Raw genomic sequence first — 25,353 nt, 5'->3', positions numbered from 1 at the left:
TTGTTTGTAAAAGAACATATACATATATATTGAAAATTTGGAATGATATTTTATAAATAGCGAAAATGGAAAAAAATGATGTTAATAATTTTTTATCACATAAAAAATTTTGAATTAACAAAGTCTATTAAAATATAGAAAAGTAAATTTTTAGATAATGAGACTTTGCTAAGTTTTCTTTAAAAAATTTTCTATTTTCATGATGTTTGTATATAGAACACATTAAAAAATATAAAAATTTGTAGAATAGAAAAAAAATGAGAAAGTAAACATGATTAAAACTAAATAATAACTAATTAAAACTAACCTGAAGATAAAGAGTGTCATAAAAAAGCAAAATATCTATATTTTATTCATTACGTATAACACCAGCACCCACACCGCCACTATGAGCACACATTGAGGGTACAAAAGTCCAAGTATCTGTTTCCGGATCATAAACTTCAACGGTAGAAAGATTTGTCTCACCATCATAACCACCAATAGCCCATAGTTTACCCATATTGGCTGCCAAAGCCACACGACTACGTTTACAATTCATGGGAGTTACCAAGGACCAGGAATCTTTAATGGGATCATAAACCTCTACTGAGCGTAAAAATGAATTGCCATCGTAACCACCACAGGCATAAAGTCTGCCATTTAATGCTGCCACACCCAGACGACAACGACGATTTAACATGGGTTTCATTTTATGCCAAACATCATTAATGGGATCGTAACGTTCTACAGAATCGAAAATGGAGAGACCATCATGACCACCCAAGGCGTAAACAAAACTATCTAAGGCGGCTACACCACCAGCTGAACGATATTTCATCATGGGTGCTACCTAATAAGTAAATAATAAAGTTATTATTAAAGACATTCCAAAGCTTCCTCATTTTACTTACAGTTTTCCAAATATCCGTATTGGGACAATAGCACTCAACAGTGTTGAGGGAGGTAACCCCATCATAACCACCACAAACATATATGCAATCATTTAAAGCGGCTACACCCACAGCACTATTTATAGTTAAAATAGCAAATAACTTTCTAAAACTTAAAACTAATATATTATAATCACCTTCTTTTACAGTTCATAGCACTACCCTGAGACCATACATTCTTCTTGGGATCATATACCTCCACGGTAGATAAACGTTCGGAACCATTAAAACCACCAAATGCATATAATTTACCATCCATAACAGCTACGCCAACGCGTGATCTTTTACAAAGAGATTTTTGTTAACTAATATCTCATTTAATTCATAATTAATTTACCTCATCATAGACATTTGTTCGCCCATACGCCATTTCTGTGTTAATGGGTCATAAATTTCAACAGTACTAACCGATTCTCCATTACTGGCCAAACCGCCAACAGCATAAATTTGTCCCGAAATAAATTCACCTCTTTGTCGAGTCCTTTAAATTAAAACAATTATGATTCCCTATTAAATCGTAAGAAAAATCCTGCATAATCTCTTACCTAAAACTTTGCAAAAGACCCCTACGTTCCGGCATCAAATGGAAATCTTTAGCTTCGTCCAATAAATCACGACACTGATGCGACGATCGTATCATTTCCTCTCGTGCAACTCGATCGGCCAGAAATTGTGGCGACAACAATGGCAAACGAACTTGTGCCAGAACTTGTGGAAACAAGGACGAACGTTTATCTTCGGAGTATTTTACCCATTTCATACAGGCTTCGAAAACAATCTCTTCTGATTTAACATTAAGAAAATCACTCTTTATAAGTTCAATTAACTCCTCAAAGTCGAGTCCTAAAAACTCTTCCGACTGAGAGACTTTAGTGAAATTTGAATCAATATATTTATCGGCGGCCCGTATTAAATGCGTACAACTCATGGAATCGGCAAAATGTTTAATGCCCAATACATTATGAGGATGAAAGCGTGATATTAGAAAATCCGCACAGGCATTTCGTACTTTAAGCAATTGCAGAAATGAGGCACCCATCATAAGACTTTGGACATTTTGATTATCAATACGCACTTGACCGCTGTACGCAAAGTTGATCAAACTTTCCAAAGCTGTGGGTTCGATTTCTTTCATGGTTATCTCCTTGATGCGACTTTCGGCCATATTATTGGTGAACATGGCATAGAAATAGGGTATGGTGGCAGCCAAAACAATACGATGGGCGGAGAATGTTTGATCTTCCACCTAGCATTGTAAATATTATTTAAATACATATTAAATCTTTTCATCTTTATTCGTATTACCTTTAAGGTCACATCACATAATTTGCCCATACGTCGTATTTCCTTCATTAAAGGAAAACTTTCGCTAAACAAATCTTCATGTTTGTATATAACAAACTTTTGATCATCCTCAACGGTTTCTCCCAAATCCATTTTGCAAAGAATATGGTTAAAACAGCAGATTTTAGTTAGATTTATTCTAGTATATTGATAAATTTGTCTAAATCACTTTCTAAAGGAAAAGAAAACTGAAAAATATTGACTAATTTTTTTTGTGTACTTGTTTTGTTTTTAATGACAAAGTACAAAGTTGTCCATAGGGAGAAAGGCGTTTTAATACTTGAAATGTTAATATTTTACGGAGGCTGTCTTGTTTAAACAAGAAGAAAAGTGTAAACAATAAATAAGTCAACGGCGTATAGTTTCTATCGTTCGACACAGAAGTTTGATTAATATGCTTGCAGCGGGAATTTCATCAGTTGTACTTCCTATCTTTTTGGATGAAATTTTCCAGAGATTTTCCAATTGCTCACCACAAGATCAAGAAGCTATAGGTAGTTATACATATAAGTAAATTGAGTTTGCAAAATTATTTAATTATGTAAATGAAATTAATAGAAAATCTACTTCTGGATTTACACAAATTATTGGGAAATCGCCTTGTGCCGTCTGCTTTACATATACTAGATAATTGTAATAATATTATTTACATCGCCAATGAAACCAAAACATTAGAACTAGCAGAGATTTCTGAAGGTGGCCCCTCTTTTCGTTTGGTGCGTCTTTTTCGACATTTAAATTATTGTTCATGTGAATATTTTCAAGAAAAGGTATTAAACAAGCAGATTCCTTACTCCGGATCCTATACTTGTCAACACGTATTGGCCTTACGTTTGGCATTTACTTTACAGCATAAATGTTTGCAATTTAAAAAAGTTCCTAACCAAAAACTGGATTTGTTATTAAAATATTTCCTACCCGACTACACGGCAGCAGATTAATTGGATTAACATTAAGTCTACAGGATTGTCTCCTGCAAAGTTTCATGCAACATTCTAAATACTTATTTGAGAAGGGTATTCTACACAATTGGAAGATGTTGACACAGTCGCAATATTCAAATTTTAAATTTGTAGGATCCTTAAATCAAATTAAAACATTTACAGCTGGTATTAAAGCTTTAAGCTTTGGCGAAAATGGTTCTTTTATGATAAGCGAGGACGGCTTCAAGTGTGCCGTGGAACAAGGCAAATGTATACAGGCTTCTCTGTTTATAATGCCACGTTGTTTTTCGGAATTCTATGTAGACGGCATAGTAAAGTTTAGCATCAATATGAATATTTTGGCAGAATGTTTAAGTATATTTGCGGGCATCGATTGCAGCATGAAAATGTACTACAAAGGTCCGGAGGCCCCCTTGGTTTTGGTGCTAGAGCCAAATGATGAAACGGACATCAGCACCGAGTGTTCTATTAAAACAACACATTATGAAGAACCCATGGATTTCAATTTGAATGATGAAAGTACCAGTCTAAATCGTTTATTCATTAGAGGTCCCGATTTGGCTAGTATTTTCCAGGAATTTGATAAATCTGCTGAAGAATTGGAAATAACAATTTCACCACGTAGGCCACATTTTAAGATTGACACTTTGGGTGTTATGCAGTCGGAGTCAAGTGTTGAAGTGGCGAAAACCAGTGATATGATACTTTTATTCAATTGCCGCGAAACAACAAAGGCACGTTATAAAACTACCCTAATACGTATGACGCAAAAGGCATTGGGTGTTGCAACTAAGGTGGCTTTAAAGACAGATTTAAGTGGTCTTTTGGAAATGCATTTTATGATGGTAGATCCTACAGAGGCTGAAGTTTATATAATATTTTTCATAACACCTTTGGCAGATGTTGATCTTTAAAGAAAATTGCTAATGTTATATATAAGTCGGTTGTTTAATAATAATGTATTGAAAATTGGATCTAGGACATGTTTTATTTAGTAGAGAAGAATATAATTTAATCACAGATGTTTATTGTTTTTCCTACACATGTATATTTAAAGCAATTTCAAAAACTGGTTCCGTACAGGAACTATAGGTATAAATAATTTCATGTTAACTGGAGTAATAATTTTGTCACTAAAAGGCAACGAAATAAGTTCACAAAGTGATTTTTATAGAAATATAAGATAAAATTGAATTTATTGCAAATCTTAATTTTTAACAAATATACGGTATATTTAATTTTTTATTAAAAATTGTTATCTCTATGAAGAAAACAAACTTTTTAACAAACTTTTTTCAACTTTATCAAACTTTTTTCAGAGTTGCATGGAAAGGTACTTTTTTGTGTATACACGTGGATAAGTAAATAAAAAAATATAAACAAAGAAGAAAATACATAAAAAACGTAAACAAAAAGATAACAAACCATAACAAACTCATTGATATATTTGTGAAATATTTAAATATCCAAATAAAAATTAAAATCCTGTTTGAGCACTAAATCTGAAATGTGTTATTAATAGTGAATCGAAAAACGAATCAATCTAAGTATTAAGTGTTCTTCAAAGTACTTTCTATGAAATGCTGTGATGTAACAAACTCTGAAGATTTTACAAATTTAACAAAGGTGTTTATGCTTAAAAAATTAAAAATGTTCGTTGAGCAGGAAAACTATAATATGTGATCGATAGGGTATTAATAGATAAATCAAACCGTATAAAGATTTTTTTCCTGAGTACTTGCTATTAGCCGGTATAACGTAACAAACTTTGACAAATTTGCAAAATTTAATGAAAAAGTTTTTATACTCAAAAATTTTAAAATATTCGTTGAGCAGCAAAACCAAAATATGTCATCGATAGGGGATCAATAGACAAATCGAACCGTATATAGATTATTTTCCTGAGTACTTGCCATAAGACGGTATAACGTAACAAACTTTGACAAATTTTCAAAATTTAATGAAAAAGTTTTTATACTCAAAAATTTTAAAATATTCGTTGAGCAGCAAAACCAAAATATGTCATCGATAGAGGATCAATAGACAAATCGAACCGTATATAGACTTTATACCTGAGTACTTTCCATAAGACGGTATAATGTAACAAACTTTAGAAAATTGGCTAATTGACAAATTTAATGAAAAAGTTTTTAGACTAAAAAATTTTAAAATATTCGTTGAGCAGCAAAACTAAAATATGTCATCAATAGGGGATCAATACACAAATCGAACCGTGTATAGATTTTATCCCCGAGTACTTTCCATTAGCCGGTGTACCGTAACAAACTTAGAAAAATTCGCAAATTTGATGAAAAAGTTGTTATACCACAAAATTTTAAAATATTCGTTGAGCAGCAAAACTACAACATGCGATCGATAGGGAATCAATAGACAAATCGAATCATGTATAGATTTTATCCCTGAGTACTTTCCATTAGCCGGTGTACCGTAACAAACTTTGAAAATTTTGCAAACTAAGTGAAAAAGTTTTTATACTAAGAAATTTTAAAATATTTGTTGAGCAGCAAAACTAAAATATGTGATCGATAGGGGATCAATAGACAAATCGAACCGTATATAGATTTTTTTCCAGAGTACTTACCATAAGACGGTATAATGTAACAAACTTTTGAAAATTGGCAAATTTAATGAAAAAGTTTTTATACTAAATTTTTTTTAAATATTCGTTGAGCAGCAAAACTAAACTATGTCATCTTATGGCAAGTACTCAGGAACAAAATTTATATACGGTTCGATTTGTTTATTAATACCCTTTCGATTACATATTATAGTTTTGCTGCTCAACGAATATTTTAAAATTTTGTACTACAACAACTTTTTCATTAAATTTGTGAATTTTTCAAATTATTTTACATTATACCGTCTTATGGCAAGTACTCAGGAAAAAAATCTATATACAGTTCGATTTGTCTATTGATCCCTTATCGATGACATATTTTAGTTTTGTGGCTCAACAAATATTTTAAAAGTTTTTAGTATAAAAAGTTTTTCATTAAGTTTGCAAATTTTTCAAAGTTTGTTGCGGTACACCGGCTAATGGAAAGTACTAGGGGATAAAATCTATACACGGTTCGATTTGTCTATTGATTTCCTATCGATCACATATTGTACTTTTGCTGCTCAACGAATATTTTAAAATTTTTGAGTATAAAAACTTTTTCATTAAATTTGCGAATTTTTCACATTTTTTTACGTTATACCGTCTTAAAGTACTCAGGAAAAAAATCTATATACAGTTCGATTTGTATATTGATCCCCTATTGATGACATATTTTAGTTTTGCTGCTCAACGAATATTTTAAAATTTTTTAGTATAAATACTTTTTCATTAAATTTTGCAAATTTGTCAAAGTTTGTTACGGTATACCGGCTAATAGCAAGTACTCAGGAAAAAAATCTATATACGATTCGATTTGTCTATTGATCCACTATCGATGACATATTTTAGTTTTGCTGCTCAACGAATATTTAAAAATTTTGTACTATAACAACTTTTTCATCAAATTTGGGAATTTTTCTAAGTTTGTTACAGTACACCGGCTAATGGAAAGTACTCGGGGATAAAATCTATACACAGTTCGATTTGTATATTGATCCCCTATTGATGACATATTTTAGTTTTGCTGCTCAACGAATATTTTAAAATTTTTTAGTCTAAAAACTTTTTCATTAAATTTTGCAATTTGCCAATTTTCTAAAGTTTGTTACGTTATACCATCTTATGGAAAGTACTCAGGGATAAAATCTATATACGAATCAATTTGTCTATTGATTCCCTGTCGATGACATATTTTGGTTTTGCTGCTCAACAAATATTTTAAAATTTTTGAGTATAAAAACTTTTTCAGTAAATTTGCCAATTTGTCAAAGTTTGTTACGTTATACCGTCTTATGGCAAGTACTCAGGAAAAAAATCTATATATGGTTCGATTTGTCTATTGATCCCCTATCGATGCCATATTTTGGTTTTGCTGCTCAACGAATATTTAAAAATTTTTTAGTATAAAAACTTTTTCATTAAATTTGTCAATTAGCCAATTTTCCAAAGTTTGTTACGGTATACCGGCTAATAGCAAGTACTCAGGAAAAAAATCTATACATGGTTCGATTTGCCTATTGATCCTCTATCGATGACATATTTTGGTTTTGCTGCTCAACGAATATTTTGAAATTTTTAAGTATAAAAACTTTTTCCTTAAATTTTACAATTTTGTCAAAGTTTGTTACGTTATACCGTCTTATGACAAGTACTCAGGAAAAAAATCTATATACGGTTCGATTTGTCTATTGATCCTCTATCGATGACATATTTTGGTTTTGCTGCTCAACGAATATTTTAAAATTTTTGAGTATAAAAACTTTTTCATTAAATTTTGAAAATTTGTCAAAGTTTGTTACGTTATACCGCCTTATGGCAAGTAGTCAGGAAAAAAATCTATATACGGTTCGATTTGTCTATTGATCCTCTATCGATGACATATTTTGGTTTTGCTGCTCAACGAATATTTAAAAATTTTTTAGTATAAAAACTTTTTCATTAAATTTGTCAATTTGACAATTTTCCAAAGTTTGTTACGTTATACCGCCTTATGGCAAGTACTCAGGAAAAAAATCTATATACGGTTCGATTTGTCTATTGATCCTCTATCGATGCCATATTTTGGTTTTGCTGCTCAACGAATATTTTAAAATTTTTGAGTATAAAAACTTTTTCATTAAATTTTGAAAATTTGTCAAAGTTTGTTACGTTATACCGTCTTATGGCAAGTACTCAGGAAAAAAATCTATATACGGTTCGATTTGTCTATTGATCCTCTATCGATGACATATTTTGGTTTTGCTGCTCAACGAATATTTAAAAATTTTTTAGTATAAAAACTTTTTCATTAAATTTGTCAATTTGACAATTTTCCAAAGTTTGTTACGTTATACCGCCTTATGGCAAGTACTCAGGAAAAAAATCTATATACGGTTCGATTTGTCTATTGATCCTCTATCGATGCCATATTTTGGTTTTGCTGCTCAACGAATATTTAAAAATTTTTTAGTATAAAAACTTTTTCATTAAATTTGTCAATTTGACAATTTTCCAAAGTTTGTTACGTTATACCGCCTTATGGCAAGTACTCAGGAAAAAAATCTATATACGGTTCGATTTGTCTATTGATCCTCTATCGATGCCATATTTTGGTTTTGCTGCTCAACGAATATTTTAAAATTTTTGAGTATAAAAACTTTTTCATTAAATTTTGAAAATTTGTCAAAGTTTGTTACGTTATACCGTCTTATGGCAAGTACTCAGGAAAAAATCTATATATGGTTCGATTTGTCTATTGATCCCCTATCGATGCCATATTTTGGTTTTGCTGCTCAACGAATATTTAAAAATTTTTTAGTATAAAAACTTTTTCATTAAATTTGTCAATTTGACAATTTTCCAAAGTTTGTTACGTTATACCGCCTTATGGCAAGTACTCAGGAAAAAAATCTATATACGGTTCGATTTGTCTATTGATCCTCTATCGATGCCATATTTTGGTTTTGCTGCTCAACGAATATTTTAAAATTTTTGAGTATAAAAACTTTTTCATTAAATTTTGAAAATTTGTCAAAGTTTGTTACGTTATACCGTCTTATGGCAAGTACTCAGGAAAAAAATCTATATATGGTTCGATTTGTCTATTGATCCCCTATGGATGCCATATTTTGGTTTTGCTGCTCAACGAATATTTAAAAATTTTTTAGTATAAAAACTTTTTCATTAAATTTGGCAATTTGCCAATTTTCCAAAGTTTGTTACGTTATACCGTCTGATGGCAAGTACTCAGAAAAAAAATCTATATACGGTTCGATTTGTCTATTGATCCTCTATCGATGACATATTTTGCTTTTGCTGTTCAACGAATATTTTAAAATTTTTGGGTATAAAAACTTTTTCATTAAATTTTGAAAATTTGTCAAAGTTTGTTACGTTATACCGTCTTATGGTAAGTACTCTGGAAAAAAATCTATATACGGTTCGATTTGTCTATTGATCCCCTATCGATGACATATTTTGGTTTTGCTGCTCAACGAATATTTTAAAATTTTTGAGTATAAAAACTTTTTCATTAAATTTTGCAAATTTGTCAAAGTTTGTTACGTTATACCGGCTAATAGCAAGTACTCAGGAAAAAAATCTTTATACGGTTCGATTTGTCTATTAATACCCTATCGATCACAAATTTTGGTATTGCTGCTCAACGAATATTTTAAAATTTTTGAGTATAAAAACTTTTTCATTAAATTTTGCAAATTTGTCAAAGTTTGTTACGGTATACCAGCTAATAGCAAGTACTCAGGAAAAACATCTTTTTACGGTTCGATTTGTCTATTAATACCCTATCGATCACATATTATAGTTTTCCTGCTCAACGAACATTTTTAATTTTTTAAGCATAAACACCTTTGTTAAATTTGTAAAATCTTCAAAGTTTGTTACATCACAGCATTTCATAGAAAGTACTTTGAAGAACACTTAATACTTAGAATGATTCGTTTTTCGATTCGCTATTAATAACACATTTCAGATTTAGTGCTCAAAGAGGATTTTAATGTTTATTTGGATATTTAAATATTTCACAAATATATCAATGAGTTTGTTATGGTTTGTTATCTTTTTGTTTACGTTTTTTATGTATTTTCTTCTTTGTTTATATTTTTTATGTTCTTATCCACGTGTATACACAAAAAAGTACTTTCCGTGCAACTCTGAAAAAAGTTTGCCAAAAATCCCCCTGTTTGTTTTCTTCTTGTACGTAAAATTGTTAACAATAATTTAGAAAAAATTAAAAGTTTTTAACGTTTCCGTTTTATTGTTTGAACATTTTTCCAACTTGTGCTATCAAACTCTTGTGAATTACTTATATAACCGTTTCTAAATAGGATGATTACAATTAAAACCACAACCGCTATGTTTGGGATATATTATATTCTATTTTTATAGCTATTTCCAGCGAACATCTTAATATTATCTTGTTTTTATCTTATAAATTTATAATTTTATGCTTACATTGGTTTTTTTAACGTCAAAAAATTTGAGGGTCTAAATTTGACATTCTCCTAAAATTATAAAAGCTAATTCTCAAATTTTATGTGGTTTGTCGACAGAGGTTCCAATTGTAATCAAACTGTTACTACATGACAAATTATCTTTCATTCTCTTTCTGTCACATTTTCTGTTTTGATTCTCCTAAAAAAAGTGCGGAATTGTGTTTTTTGTGTGTGTGTGTTGATGAAGAAAAAGCGTGTTTTAAACTGATATTGGTATTAGATTTATAAATAAACAAATAGAAATGCAGATGTAAGTTAATAAATCTAAATAAAAATACCTATAGATAATTAATAAATTAAATAAATTGTTACAACATTAGGCGTCAACATTTTAAAAACCCTGAGGAACCCTCGGATTCGGATGATATAGACGAATTGGCGGATGCAGAGCTAGAAGAAGATGAAGAAATTATAATAGACAATGTGCGCCTAGTGGAACCATGGAGTGATGAGGACATTGAAGACGAGCCGGAAGGCGTCGATGCAGAATATGATATTGGCAGTGAAGATACCGATGGTGATGATAGTTCGGAATTTGACGAAATGGCCACAGATTCAGATGAATCCATGTATGGCGATGAGAAAGAAACACAAAAAAAATCAACCACCAATAATGCACAGGCCTCCTCCAGCAAGGACAAATCCCAAAAGGGTGATGAAGGTGACGGTGGTGGCGGTGAAGATGAAGGTGCCAGATCAGTTTTGGAATTAGATGAAAATGAGGAAGATGATGAGACCGTTAAAGCTATTATAGCTGCCATTAAAAAACCTAAAACCTCACCACCAGAAATTAAAATAGAAGATTTTGTTACCGATATCTGTTTTCATCCTGAACGTGATATTATCGCCTTGGCTACCATTACCGGTGATGTGTCTTTATATGAGTATTCCAATGAAGGTAATAAACTTCTAAGAACCATTGAGGTGCATGCCAAAGCCTGTAGAGATGTGGAATTTACTCAAGATGGTCGCAACATATTGACATGCTCTAAAGACAAGTCAATAATGGTCACTGATATGGAAACTGAAAAGCTGAAAAAATTCTATGAAAGTGCTCATGAAGAAGCCATCAATAAATTGCATGTTTTAGATGAGAACATCTTTGCCACTGGCGATGATAGTGGTACCGTTAAACTCTGGGACTTGAGAACAAAAAATGAAATTTTCTCCTTAAAAGAAGTCGAAGACTATATCACTCAAATGATAACCAATGATGCTGGCAAATTGCTGTTAGTAACAAGTGGTGATGGCTATTTGACCACGATTAATATTGCAGCTAGAAAACTGTATGTACAATCGGAACCTTACGAAGAGGAGTTGACCTGCATGGGCATCTATCGCGGTGACTCAAAACTGGTAGTGGGTTCCTCCAAGGGTAATCTGTATACATATAATTGGGGTCAGTTTGGCTATCATTGTGACAAATTTCCCGGTGTCAAGTCTCCCATGTCCGAAATGATACCCATTACGGATCGTATAGCATGTGTGGCTGGTGAAGAGGGCATCATACGTGCCGTTCACATAGCACCGTTTCGTAATCTGGGTGTTGTGGGCCAACACAGTATGCCCATCGAATCTTTGGATATCAATCATTCGGGAGAGTTAATAGCCTCATCATCACACAACAATGATGTACGTTTCTGGAATGTTAAATACTTTGAGGAATTTGGCGATATCAAATACAATGAAAAACACAATAGTTATAAAGAGAAACGTCACAATTTACCATCTTCGAAAGTTTCTAATGCTTCAGATTTCTTTTCTGATTTAGCAAAGGGTAGTGGTGATGAAGAGTAAATTTAATTTTTTTGTATTCTTTTGTAAACTTATTTATAAAGTTAAAAAATAAATAAAAGAAAAACGTTAAGAAATTGTTGAGAAATATAAATATTTTTCGGGCAGTTTTTTTTTCATTTTGTATGGATACCAACAAATAAATGTGTAGTTCTAAGCATTAATAAATAAAGGATTTTATTAAATAAAAGTTATTAAAATTAAAAAATGAGTCTATTTTAAAACCAACAACAAGTTTCAAAAAATACATTTTTTTTAATTACAGACAGATAAACTTGACTGAATTAAACTAGAACTGTACTATAGTTAGAATTTGACTAGAACTAAACTACAACAGGTTAAAACTGAAAAAGAACTGAACTTTAGTAAAAATTGTTCTTCTAGTGCAAGAAAACATGAATGGAACAAGTACTAAACTGGAATTCAACTTGAACTAAACTATAACTGAACTTGAACTAAACTAGAACTCAACATGAACTAAACTATAACTAAACATGGACTAAACTAGAACTGAACAACAACTGAACAAGAACTAAACAAGAACTAAACTAGAACTGAACTAGAACCAAACAAGAACTGAACAAGGACTGAACTTAAACTGAACAACAACTGAAAAAGAACTAAACAAGAACTGAACAAGAACTAAACTGGAACTCAACTAGAAATAAACTATACCTCAACTTGAACTGAACTAGAACTAAAACTGAACAACAACTAAACAAGAACTAAACAAGAACTGAACTAGAACCAAACAAGAACTAAATTAGAACTGAACAACAACTGAACAAGAACTAAAAAAGAACTGAACTATAACTGAACTTGAACTAGAACTGAACAACAACTGAACAAGAACTAAACAAGAACTGAACTAGAACCAAAAAAAAACTGAACAAGGACTGAACTGAAACTGAACCAGAACTGTCCATGAACTCAACTAGAACAGAACTAGAACTGAACTAGAAATGAACTAGAACTGAACTAGAACTGAACTAGAACTGAACTAGAACTAAACTAGAACTGAACTAGAACTGAACTAGAACTGAACTAGAACTGAACTAAAACTGAACTAGAACTGAACTAGAACTGAACTAAAACTGAACTAGAACTGAACTAGAACTGAACTAGAACTGAACTAGAACTGAACTAGAACTGAACTAGAACTGAACTAGAACTGAACTAGAACTGAACTAGAACTGAACTAGAACTGAACTAGAACTGAACTAGAACTGAACTAGAACTGAACTAGAACTGAACTAGAACTGAACAAGAACTGAACTAGAACTGAACAAGAACAGAACTGAAACTGAACTAGAACTGATCTTGAAATAAACTAAAACTAAACTAGAAACCCAAATTGATTTAGAAATACTGATCCAAGTTAAAAATTAAAAAAATTAGTTTTCAATTTATTTTTAACTATAAATTTTATTCAATTTTTTTTTTGTTGTTTTGTAATAATTTTATTTAAAATTTTTTTTTCTTGCAGCAAACAAGTACCGTTACACCTTCAACATTAAACTCACAGTCATAAATATGTTAATTATTTTTGTGTATCATTTATCAACCATATAAACTTTTGTTTAGAATAATTTATTTTATTAATAGATTTCATAATAATATAATAAAATGACTGTTTTGAAAATAATTAAAAAGATAGTTTCATTCAGAGTGGGTTATAAATATTGCAAATTTTTATAAATTAATAATAAACATAATAATACAGTTTAAAATTAAATAATAATAATAATAATAAAAAAATAAATACATAACAGTAAATAATTTTATATATATTTTTTAATTTTTTTAATAAATAATTTGTTATTATATAATTATAAATATATATGTATTAAATATACGATATGTGATAGAGTTTGATATAAACAAAATATGTTTTTTTTATTAATTTGTGCTGTTTTTAAGAAAAAAAGCAAAATCTTATAAAAAAATAAATAAATTATTATAAAAAAAATACTTTTAATTTACTCTCTTTTTTAGGTTAATTTTTTTTCTCAGAGAAAAAAACAGAGAAAAAGAGTATAAATTGCACAATATAATGAAAGAGCACAAATATTTATAAAATTTTAAATAATAACAATAAATAAAAGCCAAAAATTATTGCAAATTTATTGTTTGAATGGAATGACAAAAAATTTGTTTGTTGTTTCGATTGAAAACGAAATAAATTTTATAAAATTATTTTTTTTAATTCGTTTAAAATTTTGAAATAAATGAAATTAAAACTAATTGACTTAATTAATATTAGTATTTTTTTATTATGTTTTTTTATTAAGTTGTGCACTTGTTTGCAAGGTTTCTGTTAATAGATGTTTATATATCGTTTGCTTTAAAAAAAATATTCGATTTATATACAAAAAGAGTAAATTGTTAAATTTCTATACTAAAAGTGCTTGATTGTTGTTGTTACTTCAATTATTTATTTATTTATTTATAATTATTTAGTAGGGAAGAAGGAGTATAGTTAAATACATATTTATATAAGATAAAGTTTAAATAAAAAATAATAATTCAATGTACAAAGATGTTTAGTTAAATGTAACTAAACTTGGCCAAAATCAATAAAACCATAAAAATTCCTTAAGCAACAGATAGAGAGGGTTTTAAATCTCATATTCAAATCTCAAAATATATTTATAGACAAACATGGTTTTATTTTCAACTATAATATTTTAAACAAAGAGAAAAGAAAAGAAAGAAAGGAAAAAAAACTAAAACAATTATTAATTTAAAACATTAAACGGAATAAATTTTAAACGCTCAGCGTTTTACCAGAGGGAGGTGTGCATAACTTAAATATTCGTATCGTAACTAAAAAATATTATTTATATATAAAAATTATCAATGATGATTATTTGTAGAAATACTAACAATACCATTAGCACTGCTACAACTAATACCACCCTCAGCACCACCACCATTACTAGTGGCACCTACAGCACTTGTGCCACCATTTGAGGAGGCATACGAATGATCACTTGATATATTTACAACCGTTACATTACCACTGGCTGTTTGTGCTGTAGTTGTTGTCGTAGCCGTCGTCGATATATTTGTGGTTGACATATTGGTTGGACTAGTTGTGCGGCTGCGTGTAAATGTGCTAGTATTTGAATGTTGTGCCGCTGCTGCCTCCTGTAAAGCCTTCTGTTTGGCTCGTCGTGTCTTTTGACGTGTATGTTCGATTTGAAAGTCTTCGACGCGTAAATTCAAACGTTGCATATGATTAATAATAAAATCCTCATCGAGTACATTGTCGGGAGGATTCCTTAACACTTCTAGTGTTTCACAAAGGCCATTACATTGTTTGCGTATTTTGTGACTATTGAGAGAGGCTCCCAGTATAACTAAAGCTACCTTGAAAATGACACGTATACCCTCGGCTAGAAAACAATCCCAAACTCGTAGTAATGTTTCCCAGGGTAATGTCCGGGTCATGGCACATAGAAACCAATCGGTCATATAGAGTAAAGGTTCTACTTTGTGCTTTTGTAAGTGTCGAAAGACAGGTGGACAGGTTTTCTTTAGAAGGCCTTCTAAGATACCAGCATCGTTTTGTAGAACTTCTAGGCCGCTTATGAAATAGTCTTCCAAGTAGCTGCAAAAAAATTATTGAACACAAACATATGTGAAAAAAGGAATAAAATTATCTGTTAACAGAACTAGAGCATAACTAAAACTGAAGTAGAATTGAAGTGCAACTGAACTAGAGCATAACTAAAACTGAACTAGAACTGAACTAGATCTGAACTAGAACTGAACTAGAACTGAACTAGAACTGAACTAGAACTGAACTAGAACTGAACTAGAACTGAACTAGAACTGAACTAGAACTGAACTAGAACTGAACTAGAACTGAACTAGAACTGAACTAGAACTGAACTAGAACTGAACTAGAACTGAACTAGAACTGAACTAGAACTGAACTAGAACTGAACTAGAACTGAACTAGAACTGAACTAGAACTGAACTAGAACTGAACTAGAACTGAACTAGAACTGAACTAGAACTGAACTAGAACTGAACTAGAACTGAACTAGAACTGAACTAGAACTGAACTAGAACTGAACTAGAACTGAACTAGAACTAAACTAGAACTAAGCTAGAACTAAACTAGAATTGAACTAGAACTCAACAGGAGCAGATATAAAACTGAACAAGAATTGAATTAGAACTGAATTAAAACTGAACTAGAGCTGAACTTAACAAGATCTGAACGGTTGAAAACGTTAAATAAATAAATAACATTTTTATTTACTTACACATCACATACGCTAACAAAAACCCAAAATGCATCTTCAGCTGGTAAATGCATTAAGAGGAAAGCTGCTATTGGTGCTTGAGCCTGACAAAATCCCACTTTTGGATTATATATCGAATAGGCTTTCAGGACATTAAACAATTCAATTTGGCCAACTTTATCCTCATCCAAAAACATTTCATGAAACGGAAACTGACGATGTTTATCTTTTTTGATCTCTTCAATGACATGTGGATTTCCCGGTTTCTCTAAAAGCTCTTTGTATAAATTGGGATTTTTCTTTTTAAGCAAATAGGCACCAGATAAAAAGAACCAAGCGCGAGGTCTGATTGATTTTGGTATACCTTTGCGGCAACGATCACGAATCTGTAAATAATAAAATCAAATTAAAATTTGAATTTGAATTAAATACAAAAGTAAAAATCTCACCTTTTTATAATTCTTGGACATGTATAGAGACCAATTATCTATCATATATAACCATTTCTTTTCTCTAGCTATAATTTGTGCTTTTGATAAGGGTTCTTTTGGTTTGTCGGTACGTTGAAAACCACCATAAAAGCCATTACGATCGGGACAACTAGAGACGGTGGAACACAGAGATATGGTGTCCACCGAACGTGGTGATGTTGCCATCGTAAACTGTAATTTAAATTGAAAAATAGTCAATATTATAGGTCATTCATCTTAAAAAGTAAAAAATGATAATTTTTTTTTTAATTTTATTAACAAAATACACCCACTAATTTGTAGAAACAAAAAAACCAAACACAATACTGTTATAGTTTATAAGCTAATTAAACAATAAGTATTTATTTATTTTTGAATGTGTGTGCTCATCTCATCTTGAATAGAAATGAAAAAAGTTCAGTATGTTAATTTAAATTCTTTTCGCATACAATTAAATGACTACATATTGATCAATTAACAAAAACTCAGTCAAAGGGGTAAGAGAATGAATACAACTAGGTACATACAATAATTTTTAGAAATGTAATATGCGCATTTTGTAAAATTTTTACAATAAACATTTTTAAGCAAATAAAAAAGGATGTTTACTAAACAAAATAAAATATTTACAATATTTCTTCAGTTCCAGTGTCAGATCAGTTCAGTTCTAGTTCAATTCTTGTTCAGTTCTAGTTCCGTTCTATTTCAGTTTTAGTTCAGTTCTAGTTCAGTTTTAGTTCAGTTCTAGTTCAGTTCTAGTTCAGTTCTAGTTCAGTTCTAGTTCGGTTCTAGTTCAGTTCTAGTTCAGTTCTAGTTCAGTTCTAGTTCAGTTCTAGTTCAGTTCTAGTTCAGTTCTAGTTCAGTTCTAGTTCAGTTCTAGTTCAGTTCTAGTTCAGTTCTAGTTCAGTTCTAGTTCAGTTCTAGTTCAGTTCTAGTTCAGTTCTAGTTCAGTTCTAGTTCAGTTCTAGTTCAGTTCTAGTTCAGATCTAGTTCTAGTTCAGTTCTAGTTTAGTACTAGTTCAGTTCTACTTCAGTTCTAGTTCAGTTCTAGTTCAGTTCTAGTTCAGTTCTAGTTCAGTTCTAGTTCAGTTCTAGTTCAGTTCTAGTTCAGTTCTAGTTCAGTTCTAGTTCAGTTCTAGTTCAGTTCTAGTTCAGTTCTAGTTCAGTTCTAGTTCAGTTCTAGTTCAGTTCTAGTTTAGTTCTAGTTCAGTTCTAGTTCAGTTCTAGTTCAATTCTAGTTCAGTTCTAGTTCAGTTCTAGTTCAATTCTAGTTCAATTCTAGTTCAGTTCTAGTTCAGTTCTAGTTCAGTTCTAGTTCAGTTCTAGTTCAGTTCTAGTTCAGTTCTAGTTCAGTTCTAGTTCAGTTCTAGTTCAGTTCTAGTTCAGTTCTAGTTCAGTTCTAGTTCAGTTCTAGTTCAGTTCTAGTTCAGTTCTAGTTCAGTTCTAGTTCTAGTTCAGTTCTAGTTCTAGTTCTAGTTCAGTTCTAGTTCTAGTTCAGTTCTAGTTCAGTTCTAGTTCAGTTCTAGTTCAGTTCTAGTTCAGTTCTAGTTCCAGTTTAGTTCTAGTTCAGTTCTAGTTCAGTTCTAGTTCAGTTCTAGTTCAGTTCTAGTTCAGTTCTAGTTCAGTTCTAGTTCAGTTCTAGTTCAGTTCTAGTTCAGTTCTAGTTCAGTTCTAGTTCAGTTCTAGTTCAGTTCTAGTTCAGTTCTAGTTCAGTTCTAGTTCAGTTCTAGTTCAGTTCTAGTTCAGTTCTAGTTCAGTTCTAGTTCAGTTCTAGTTCAGTTCTAGTTCAGTCTAGTTCAGTTCTAGTTCAGTTCTAGTTCAGTTCTAGTTCAGTTCTAATTCAGTTCTAGTTCAGTTCTAGTTCAGTTCTAGTTCAGTTCTAGTTCAGTTCTAGTTCAGTTCTAGTTCAGTTCTAGTTCAGTTCTAGTTCAGTTCTAGTTCAGTTCTAGTTCAGTTCTAGTTCAGTTCTATTTCAGTTCAATTGCTATTCTAGTTCAGTTCTAGTTCAGTTTTAATTCAGTTCTTGTTCAATTTTAATTCAGTTCTTTTTGAGTTTTTCACTTCAGTTCTAATTTGAAAATAGTATAAAATTATGACACGTAACTTTGTTGACAAGTTTATCTCACTTTTTATGAAAAATTAATTCAGAAAAAAACATGTATGTATCTCTTAAATTCTTTAATGAATGTATGTATGTATGTTAGCTATAATTAACAAAACTGTTCATAAGCTAGACAAACAACAAAAAGTTTATTTATATCAACATTGTCAAAAGCAAAAGAAAAAAGATAAGATTCCCTTAAATATATTGCAAGTATGTTTGTATGTAGTCTGAGCAATGCGTAATTTTATAATAGTTTAAAGCCGGTTAAGGTCATTCAATTAATATTAGATAAAATATTTACACATACATTTTATGTACATTATTAATATTTTTATTTATTTAACCACAAAATATTGTCTTTGCAATAGTTAGAGCCTCATCTATATATAACATAAACAAACTAACATTTTATTAGAAAACTGCATGTGTTAAATATATAAATTCAAATTCACGTATTTATTAAACTCCCTTGTATGGTCATGTTTGTATGTATTAATTGTTATTATTGGTTGAAACTTAAAAGGAAGGGTTGGTATTCAATTATTTTTTTGTCCATAACAATGACAATATTTGTTGTCATTTTGTATGTGTATTTAGTAATTTTCACTTGTTAGTTCAATAGATTTGTTTGATTGTATATTGCGTACAATCAGAAGTAATGAGAAAAATATATGTATGTATGTAGTTTGTTTAATATTTTCATAATAAAAAGAAAAAATGATTTTGCAATGGATGATTTAATTTTTCAATTTAGGAAAAAAAGTTTTTTTATTTTTTTATTAAAAAAGAGCAGGTTAAAAGTTTAATTTAACTTAAAAAATTATTATTTTATAGCTTTTTTTTGAAATTGTTCATTTCCATTGTCCATTGACCCTTTTGTTACTTCTAGCTTTTTCATTTACGATTTTTTTGGATTTTAAATTTCTTACATGACTGTATCAAGGTACGAATTCTAAAAAGATTTTCATAATTATATATTTTAGTTAAGTTCTGGTTAAGTTCTAGTTCTGTCTAGTTCAGTTCTTGTTCAGTTCTAGTTCTGTTCTAGTTCAGTTCTAGTTCAGTTTTAGTGCAGTTCTAGTTCAGTTCCAATTCAGTTCTAGTTCAGTTCTAGTTCAGTTCTAGTTCAGTTCTAGTTCAGTTCTAGTTCAGTTCTAGTTCAGTTCTAGTTCAGTTCTAGTTCAGTTTTAGTTCAGTTCTAGTTCAGTTCTAGTTCAGTTCTAGTTCAGTTCTAGTTCAGTTCTAGTTCAGTTCTAGTTCAGTTCTAGTTCAGTTCTAGTTCAGTTCTAGTTCAGTTCTAGTTCAGTTCTAGTTCAGTTCTAGTTCAGTTCTAGTTCAGTTCTAGTTCAGTTCTAGTTCAGTTCTAGTTCAGTTCTAGTTCAGTTCTAGTTCAGTTCTAGTTCAGTTCTAGTTCAGTTCTAGTTCAGTTCTAGTTCAGTTCTAGTTCAGTTCTAGTTCAGTTCTAGTTCAGTTCTAGTTCAGTTCAGTTCAGTTCATGTTCAGTTCTAGTTAAATTCTATGAAAAAATTATTGGTTGTATATATATTAAACACCTAAAACAGCATTATGTTCTAAAAAAGTAAATATTGTTTATTTTCTAAATAAATATTATACCATAAGCGTGATAATACATTTTTTCTATTTTCTATAAATTCTTTATCTTTTAATTATAAATTTTGTAAATATACTATATTGAAGAAAGTCAATTTTCTACGTGGAATAAGATTTTTAAACAGCCTAGGTAATTTTAATTCTAAAAAGGTATAAGATATTTAGATTTTTAATAAATCAAATTAATTTGATTTAATTTCACAAACAAAAAGGGACTTTTTATAAACATTGTATGTATATAAAGTATGTATCACTAATAACATACATTTTCTTAACGCAATCATCTGATGGTAATTTTTTGTTTATAATTATTGTTATTTTTATTTTGAAAATAAATATAAAACAATTTCTTTTTTTTAAAAAGATTCTTAGTAATAAATATTATTTAAATGATATTAAATAATGGGGTTGTTATTGTTTATATACATATAAATTAATTAAACAACATATTTTTAAATAAAACACAATGTGGTAACAAATGTTTTACACACAAAGCCATTATGCGACAAAATGTCAGGAGTTTATTTTTATACATTATTATGTTTATAGGGTTGCTGGAATTAGAACCATGTAGTCATGTGCCCTTTAGTTAAATGCTTTATTAATTTTTTAACGATATCTTTAAAATATTTTGATTTATATCAATTATCGAAGAGAACATTTACGGAAACTTAATATATTGATGTATGTATGTATGTATGTATGTATGTATGTATGTATGTATCTATCTATCTATCTATCTATCTATCTATCTATCTATCTATCTATCTATCTATCTATCTATCTATCTATCTATCTATCTATCTATCTATCTATATCTATCTATCTATCTATCTATCTATCTATCTATCTATCTATCTATCTATCTATCTACATATCTATCTATCTATCTATCTATCTATCTATCTATCTATCTATCTATCTATCTATCTATCTATCTATCTATCTATCTATTTATCTATCTATTTATCTATCTATCTATCTATCTATCTATCTATCTATCTATCTATCTATCTATCTATCTATCTATCTATCTATCTATCTATCTATCTATCTATCTATCTATCTATCTATCTATCTATTTATCTATTTATCTATTTATCTATCTATCTATCTATCTATCTATCTATCTATCTATCTATCTATCTATCTATCTATCTATCTATCTATCTATCTATCTATCTATCTATCTATCTATCTATCTATCTATATATCTATTTACCTATCTACCTATCTATTTATCTTGTTTTCATTCATATGTTTCATTATGTTTCAAAATGTATGGCAAAATGAACGTAGCATACTACCCCTAATAAATCATATAGGCAACAAAAGCCAAGAGAGGAAATAAATAAAACTAATAGTAAACAACAACAATTACCAATAATAATAATAAAAACAATCAATATCTCTTGTTATTGATGAATAACAATTTTTGTTTTTTTTTTCCTATGTACCTATCAAGGAATTTCATATTACAAACTTATACAGATTGCCAACAAAATGATTTAAAACAAAACACTTAAAATAATGATAAAAATACAAAATATGTAATAAAAACATGCATGAAATAAAACAAAAAAATAAACCTGCATTTAAAAACAAAATTAAAACTTAAAGAAAATTTAAATAAAAAAGGTGTTTCTCTGTGTGGGGGAGCAACTTGTTTTGTTGTTGTAGATATATTCCAGTAGTTGTTATTTGTCAATATTGTTGTTGTTGTCGTTGTACTGTTAAGGTATTGTTGATTGTTTTTAAAATGAACCCACACACAAACTCTCAATCACGTATGAAGTTACAAAATTGAAATAAATTTAACAGAAAAAGAAATCTAAATATTTTATCTACTCAACACATTATCAGCATTATAATCATTATCATCATCACTAATCTTACTTACCTATTATTTTGTGCAAAATATGTAGAAAGAAATAAAATACAATTTTGTATTTAATTTAAGCAATTTTAATAATTACTATTGTTGTTTTCTCAACACGATTTCAAATGATTTTCGACAGTATCCATCCATTAGTTGAATTTATTTTTGCCAAAAAAAAAAACACTAAAATTCTTTTTCTTTTTATTCTGTATTTTTTGTTTTTTTCTTTTTGGAAATGAAAAAAATACTAACTGGATTTCATATTTTTGTTTTAATTCTCATTTAAATCACTATTTCTTTTTCACTCACACCCCTATAGGTTTTTTTCTATCTATCTATCTATCTATCTATCTATCTATCTATCTATCTATCTATCTATCTATCTATCTATCTATCTATCTATCTATCTATCCATCTATCCATCTATATATCTATCCATCTATCTATCTATCTAATTGTTTATAGGTTGTTTAAAATTCTTAAAAGATTTATCGGTTCGGTGATTTAAATTATCATTGTGTTCTAACGGAAAAGTTTATTGGCAAACGATAAAGATTTTTAGATTAGATACAAATAGCGAGACTTAAAAGTTTTTCCAATTGTTAACAGATAAGTCCAACTGTCCAACACACTACACAACAAATTATGAATTAATTTAAAAACTTAATTTATTTTTAGACTATTGTACATACCTACATATACTATTTAGATACATTAATTTGTATGTATGTTGTATATAAAATTTTCCAAAATTTTGCAAGTCATTGACTTTGATATACATAATCAAAGTCAATAAAAGATGAAAAGATAATACAACTAATCAAGTAAGTTTTTTTTCCATAAATTTATTTAAAGAAAACCCTTAAAGAGTTAAAAATGTATCACTTTTTTATCAAAATAAAACAATTTTGTATATTTTAAACTTATTTTTAACAATAATAGTGTTGGCAGATATGTCTGTGTGTTCTGTATAATATTAAATGCACTTAAAAAATATTTTGTTTTAAAAAAACAACTTTGCAAAACATTCGATTTTTTAATTCTTCCTTCCTTTTTAGGCACTCAATTCCTTAATAACAGAACCAGCTGTTACCAAGCGTTGAATTTCCGATGTACCCTCATAGATTTCCGTAATACGGGCATCTCTATAATAACGTTCGGCTGGCATATCACTTACGTAACCCATGCCACCCAACACCTGTATACACTGATGACTGCAAAAGGTGGCTGCTTCTGAAGCAGCTAATTTAGCCATAGCAGCCTCTTTGGTATAGGGTTTATCGTTGTCCTTTAACCAGGCCGAACGCCAGGTCAAGAGGCGTGCAGATTCTACTTTAACTGCCATATCGGCAATTTTTTCTTGAATAGCTTGAAGTTTGGAGATAGGTTTACCAAAAGCAATACGTTTTTGAGCATAATCCACTGCCAATTCCAAAGATGCTTGAGCAATACCCAAAGCCTGGCTGGCAATACCAATACGACCGGCATCCAAAGTTTTCATGGCAATTTTAAAACCATAACCAGGTTGACCTAAAATGTTCTCTTTAGGTATGATGCAATCTTCAAAGATCAACTGACAGGTGGAAGAGCCACGTATACCCAATTTATCTTCTTTTTTGCCTAAAGAAAAACCTTTCGTATCTTTGGGTACTATAAAGGCAGAAATACCTTTGTGTTTGAGAGATTTATCGGTGGTGGCAAAAACTACAGCTGACTTGGCTTCATAACCATTAGTGATCCAGGCCTTGGTGCCATTCAATAGATAATGATCACCTTTATCCACAGCTGTTGTAGAGGCAGCACCAGCATCTGAGCCATTGCCAGGTTCGGATAAGGCAAAACATCCCACTTGATCACCCGACGTAAAGGGAGTAATAAATTTTTGTTTTTGAGCCTCATTGCCAAAACCCAAAATAGGACCCAAATACAGGGAATTATTAACAGACATAATAACACCAGCCGATGCACATCCTCTGGATATTTCTTCCATGGCAATGGAATATGCCAAATAATCCAAACCAGTGCCACCTAGAAAATTTGTCATATATGTTATATAAAATCATTATCTTTAAACTGCAATTGTTAGTTTTTACCTAACTCTTCGGGTACCGCTACAGCCATCAGACCTAATTCACCCATTTTTTTAATCTGCTGCTCAGGATACAAATGCTCACGATCACATTTGGCTGCATTGGGCACCAATTCATTATCGGCAAAATCCCTGCAAGTTTTTTGCAACATTTGATGCGTTTCAGGTAAAGCCGACAAACAGGCAATGTTACGTTTAACCTGTTGCAGGGGTCCACGAGTATGACCTTGTTGTAAAAATGTACAAAAGAAAATGCACAATTTAACATAAATTTATACCAAGTAAAAAGTTTAATTAATTTTATGTATTAATTGAATAACTTACCCAATTTTAAAGAGTTCCTTAATACATTCAACATTTTGTAAAGTTTGATCAGTCTGGTGGTAAAGTTGCTGCCGAACTGAAGAAATTAAAAAAAATAATTGCAAATGAAAAGAATTAAAAACACATTATTTATAGTTGCCAGATGGTCGTTGTGCTAAAAACTCTATTAAATCTTTGGTATGGCAATATTTGCATATAACAGTTTAAGTGTTTCGTACGTTACATCTTTTAACTTAATTCAAATTTGATTTTAAATTTCAACTTTTTTCCAGAGAACTGAGGAATCCTGATATATTTTTCTATTAAGATCACGATATCGGAAAACCTTGTTAAATTCTGAGGTCAGATTTAGTGCTGCTTAATAATTTAGAAAAGTTAAAGTTCAGTTATCTTCCAAAATAATAATTTATTAATTTTGAAAATAAAATGTTCCACTGAATATAATTGCCATCATACTAAATATGGACTTATTCATTCTAAGGCTTGTTGTGCT

At 30.1% G+C, this 25,353-nt stretch overlaps 6 protein-coding genes across 6 annotated transcripts; 3 read left to right on the top strand and 3 right to left on the bottom strand.

Moving 5' to 3' along the window:
* Window positions 1-193: 193 nt before the first annotated feature.
* Window positions 194-2,506, bottom strand: LOC111681796 (kelch-like protein 18). The gene is made up of 6 exons (XM_023443693.2): window positions 2,238-2,506; window positions 1,478-2,178; window positions 1,270-1,413; window positions 1,070-1,213; window positions 894-1,008; window positions 194-832 (listed from the first exon to the last, which is right to left on the bottom strand). Exons 1-6 carry the CDS (start codon window positions 2,367-2,369, stop codon window positions 350-352), a joined length of 1,719 nt encoding a protein of 572 aa, XP_023299461.2. The 5' UTR covers window positions 2,370-2,506; the 3' UTR covers window positions 194-349.
* Window positions 2,507-2,549: 43 nt separating this feature from the next.
* Window positions 2,550-3,217, top strand: LOC111681792. Its single transcript, XM_023443686.2, has 2 exons — window positions 2,550-2,770; window positions 2,835-3,217. The coding sequence occupies exons 1-2, from the start codon at window positions 2,671-2,673 to the stop codon at window positions 3,215-3,217; spliced, it is 483 nt and encodes a 160-aa protein (XP_023299454.2). The 5' UTR covers window positions 2,550-2,670.
* A 44-nt stretch (window positions 3,218-3,261) lies between these two features.
* On the top strand, window positions 3,262-4,194 carry LOC111681791 (cell cycle checkpoint protein RAD1). Its single transcript, XM_023443684.2, has one exon. It carries the CDS (start codon window positions 3,262-3,264, stop codon window positions 4,132-4,134), a length of 873 nt encoding a protein of 290 aa, XP_023299452.2. The 3' UTR covers window positions 4,135-4,194.
* A 6,234-nt stretch (window positions 4,195-10,428) lies between these two features.
* On the top strand, window positions 10,429-12,335 carry LOC111681789 (WD repeat-containing protein 55 homolog). Its single transcript, XM_023443682.2, has 2 exons — window positions 10,429-10,583; window positions 10,654-12,335. The coding sequence occupies exons 1-2, from the start codon at window positions 10,576-10,578 to the stop codon at window positions 12,128-12,130; spliced, it is 1,485 nt and encodes a 494-aa protein (XP_023299450.2). The 5' UTR covers window positions 10,429-10,575; the 3' UTR covers window positions 12,131-12,335.
* A 2,081-nt stretch (window positions 12,336-14,416) lies between these two features.
* On the bottom strand, window positions 14,417-22,772 carry LOC111681790 (TBC1 domain family member whacked). Its single transcript, XM_046949132.1, has 4 exons — window positions 22,469-22,772; window positions 16,833-17,045; window positions 16,405-16,769; window positions 14,417-15,740 (listed from the first exon to the last, which is right to left on the bottom strand). Exons 2-4 carry the CDS (start codon window positions 17,037-17,039, stop codon window positions 14,984-14,986), a joined length of 1,329 nt encoding a protein of 442 aa, XP_046805088.1. The 5' UTR covers window positions 17,040-17,045; window positions 22,469-22,772; the 3' UTR covers window positions 14,417-14,983.
* A 500-nt stretch (window positions 22,773-23,272) lies between these two features.
* On the bottom strand, window positions 23,273-25,017 carry LOC111681801 (short-chain specific acyl-CoA dehydrogenase, mitochondrial). The gene is made up of 3 exons (XM_023443699.2): window positions 24,861-25,017; window positions 24,541-24,762; window positions 23,273-24,475 (listed from the first exon to the last, which is right to left on the bottom strand). Exons 1-3 carry the CDS (start codon window positions 24,892-24,894, stop codon window positions 23,502-23,504), a joined length of 1,230 nt encoding a protein of 409 aa, XP_023299467.2. The 5' UTR covers window positions 24,895-25,017; the 3' UTR covers window positions 23,273-23,501.
* Between the last annotated feature and the right edge of the window lie 336 nt (window positions 25,018-25,353).

The sequence above is a fragment of the Lucilia cuprina genome, chromosome 4 (genome assembly GCF_022045245.1).
Source record: "Lucilia cuprina isolate Lc7/37 chromosome 4, ASM2204524v1, whole genome shotgun sequence".
NCBI lineage: Eukaryota > Metazoa > Arthropoda > Insecta > Diptera > Calliphoridae > Lucilia > Lucilia cuprina.
The sequence above is the reverse complement of the archived record's forward strand: the minus strand, read 5'-3'. Positions and strand labels throughout refer to the sequence as shown.